This window comes from Panthera leo, chromosome A3 (genome assembly GCF_018350215.1).
Source record: "Panthera leo isolate Ple1 chromosome A3, P.leo_Ple1_pat1.1, whole genome shotgun sequence".
Lineage (NCBI taxonomy): Eukaryota > Metazoa > Chordata > Mammalia > Carnivora > Felidae > Panthera > Panthera leo.
The window spans coordinates 126,258,585-126,262,260 of NC_056681.1; the positions used below are offsets into that span (position 1 = coordinate 126,258,585).

The window sequence follows — 3,676 nt, forward strand, 5'->3', positions numbered from 1 at the left end:
TTTGTACTATAGACGAAAATAAAATGCAGGTATATTAAAGATACATATGTATGTTTTCACTCATATGTGGATCCTGAGAAACTTAACAGAGAACCATGGAGGAGGGGGAGGGGGGAAAAAGTTACAGAGAGGGAGGGAGGAAAACCATAAGAGACTCTTAAATACAGAGAACAAACTAAGGCTTGATGGGGCGTGGGAGAGAGGGGAAGGTGGGTGATGGGCACTGAGGAGGGCACCTGTTGGGATGAGCACTGGGTGTTGTATGGAAACCAATTTGACAACAAATTATATTTAATATAAAAAGATACATATGTAAATAACTATGAAAATATTTGAAAAACCCATAACATTTGGATAGCCTTGGAACTGGGAAAAATTAAGCAAAAGAAAAAAAAAACATAAGTCATAAAAGGGGGAGAGGTTTGACCATATAAAAATGAAAAGCTTCATAGAGCAAAAGGACACCACATTCAAAAGCATAAATATATGATACCATAAACATGGTGCTATGACAAAATGATAGATAAGGAGGAAATCTTTTCAATATGTATAATGTACAAAGAACTTTCCCAAATTAATGAGAAGACAAGTAACCCAGTAGAAAAATAGCAAAGAATATGAACTGACAAGTTACAGAAGAGGAAGCAAAATGAACAAAAGTCACGTAAACTAAAAAACAACGCACCGTCTCAAATAGTAGATAGGGAAATTAAAATTAACATAACAGTGACATAGTCATTTTTTTAATCTATTAAGTATTCAGAAGGTTAGCAACATCCAGTGGCAGTGTGGGACAGCTAGTTCTGTTGCATCAGGTTTGGGACCCCATAAATAACTACAAACTTTTATAAAAGTCTTCTAATAGTATTTATTTAAATTTAAAATGTGCATATATTCTGATCTGGGCATCCCACTGGTGGGAAATTTCCAGGCTACGAAAAATTACCATGGATAAATATAATTGTCCGTGATGATTGCCATAGCATTTTGGGGGAGTAAAAAAGTGAAACAACCCAAGTATTATTCAAAAGGTGACTCTTAAATTATGTTAATACCTGTGCTCTGGCACGCTGACCCTCTGATCTCCACCCTGCTCTTCACATGTGTAACTCAGAGCAAATCTGTGCTTCCATTTCCATCTATAAAATCAAGGTAATAATGACACTTACATCTCAGATTTATCTCTGTTAAATGAGAAGGAATTTACTATGTATTGCTAAGTAAAAAAAAAAAAAGCAGTTTGCAGAACTCAAGGTATTTTTAAATGTATGTTTGCCTCTATTTATTTGTAAATGTTTGTACCCACAAAGGAAAAAAAGTGGAAAAGTTATACATTAAACTGTGAACACATATACTGCTTTTGTTAATATGTCATTTAAAAAAAAAAGAAAAATTTAAAAAAAGAGAGAGAAAGAAAAATCACCAATAGGAAAAGAAATGTCAGGAAACATTAACAGACTGTTCACTGGGGGAAAAAAAGTATCAATTGTTAATAACCATTTGGAGAAAAAGGTAGCCTTAAAAAAAAGAAAAAAAGCCTTTTTAGTTCAAAGGTTTTGAGAATTTCCCTCACTCAAAGCCCCCTTTTGACTGCTTGTGCCACTCACACTAGCCAAGGCGAGAGTGCGTTTCACCAGCCCCCAGACAAGGCCCCCGTGAAGTAGGGATGTGTGTTTGTGTATAGGTGCAGGAGGGCTGATTTGGAGGTGGGCGGGGGGGATGTGCGGAGGAAGAACAAATACCTCTGGAGGGGCTAGAGACAGACTTGAATTCTAATCCCAACACTTCCACTCATCTATAGAACTAAAATAGTCTCTTACTTTTTTTGAACCAATCTCTCCATTTGAGAAAGGACTCCGCGAAGGGACTCCGTGACGTTATTGTCACTGCAGGCCTGGCCCAGGCCGTGCCTGCCCCCCACCCAGCCCTGCTTCAGGCCCACGCTGTGGTGCTGAGTACCCCCTACCTTCCTCCTCCTTCCTACCCGCTCGCTCATACCCCGGCATCGGGCGTGTGCAGCCTCCTGTCCCCCGCATGAAGAGAGGAGGGGCTGGCCTGTACTTCACTGTATCTTAATGAGGTCTGTCTGCCTGTGCCTTGCTATTTACCATGACGCTAATTCCTTCTGCATTTACGTGATTTTGGCTCCTGCAAAAGAAAAGGCACGGTTTTAGTCAAACACACACAAGTACACACACAAGCACACAGACAAAATAAAAACAGGAATGCTATAGCCCTTTACTTGATACACATCTTTCTAAATAAGAATCCAGGTGTCACGCTGGATGCTACACAAAATATGGGTTTAGTCGGCAACAGAAAGAAAGCTCCCACCACCAAAATAAGGAGAGAAGATTAATCGTGACGATTTTACTTTACGGACAAAATGCATTTAAAGTCATCGGCCCTCTAAAATACCTCGGACAGGCAGAGAAGGGCACAGCAATCTGTCTCTTCGCAAAGGCGCCGGGCTCCTGAGAAACCATGAGAAAACGAGAAAATACCTGCTTGTCTGGCTGTTGAGTGTTCCCAGTGGGAATTCCCTCGGGACTTTTCAGACCACAAAGTCACCACGCTTACTGTATTAAAAGAATAACTACACGCTGTTGTTCCGTGAGCCAGTCCAGGTCTTGAAAGCTCTCCTGTCCCCTCCCAGGGGCCGGGATGGGTCGTGGTCCTGGGGTGGAGCTCAAGCGCTCTGGGGCCGAGGCTCTCGCCCGCCGTTGAGGAGGTCTGTGAGCTCTCCGATGTACTTGATGGTGTACTTCAGCGTCTGGATCTTGGTGAGCGGCTGGCCCCTCTGGCTGTAGACAGGTGGCAGGTAATTCCGAAGGGTGTGCAGGGCATCGGCCAAGGTCCTCATTCGGAGCTTCTCCCTCTCGCTGGCCTTCCGTCTCCGCTGCACGGACATCCTGACTTTGGCGCCCTTCTGGGTCTTGGGGCCACCAGCGCCCTGCAGATAGGCAGGCTGGAAGGCTAACACGTTGTAGTCCACCTCCCCCAGGCCACCGGTCCCACGGCCACCGCAGGCACCGCTGCCCCCACCGTTGGCACCTCCGTGCCCACAGGGCAGCCCAGCCACAGCTGGACGGGGAGAAGAAGCATAGGACTCCAGCGATGGAGCCGGAGACAGGCTCTGAGTGGGGGAGGCCTCGTTCGACTCAAAGGGCCCTGCCCTGTCATTCCAGTCCCAGGACGACAGCAGGCCGGGGCTGTCGGAGGGGCCCAAGCCCTCCTCGAGGCCGAGGAAGGTCTCACGCAGGTTGTCCATGCCTGGGAGACAGCTGCAGAGAGAACGGCTCCCTGGCAAGTGAGAAAGAAAGTTCTGCCGCCAGCCAGGGCAAGCTCCCTTTTATGATGGTGGGGGAGAAGTGATAAAGTGGGAAAGAGGGCCGGGTGGGGGGAGTTCAAAGGAGACACCAAGGACCAAGATGGAAAATGAACTCTTCAGGTGTCACTTTCTCCTCATTGATAATTAGCATCTTCCAGCTAAAATGTCTTTAAACAAAAAGGCCTCCAAGAGAAGAAAAAAGGAATTATCTTGTTGTAACTAAACCAATTAAGGCTGCCTAACTAGACTTAGCATTGTCCTGTGGAACTCATTAATGAGGGAGCCAAAGAAAACAAACCTGGGGCAATTTGCAGCAAGGAGGTGGTGGCCCAGGGCCCTGGTGGA

General features: G+C 45.5%; 1 protein-coding gene across 1 annotated transcript; it reads right to left on the bottom strand.

Annotated features, from left to right (window-relative positions):
• Nucleotides 1-2,689: 2,689 nt before the first annotated feature.
• Nucleotides 2,690-3,271, bottom strand: MSGN1 (mesogenin 1). The gene has a single exon (XM_042930288.1). The coding sequence runs from the start codon at nucleotides 3,269-3,271 to the stop codon at nucleotides 2,690-2,692; it is 582 nt and encodes a 193-aa protein (XP_042786222.1).
• Nucleotides 3,272-3,676: the final 405 nt, after the last annotated feature.

What these genes read in the sequence shown, in the direction of transcription:
- MSGN1 (XM_042930288.1), bottom strand. Translation starts at nt 3,271, where the DNA reads ATGGACAACCTGCGTGAGACCTTCCTCGGCCTCGAGGAGGGCTTGGGC.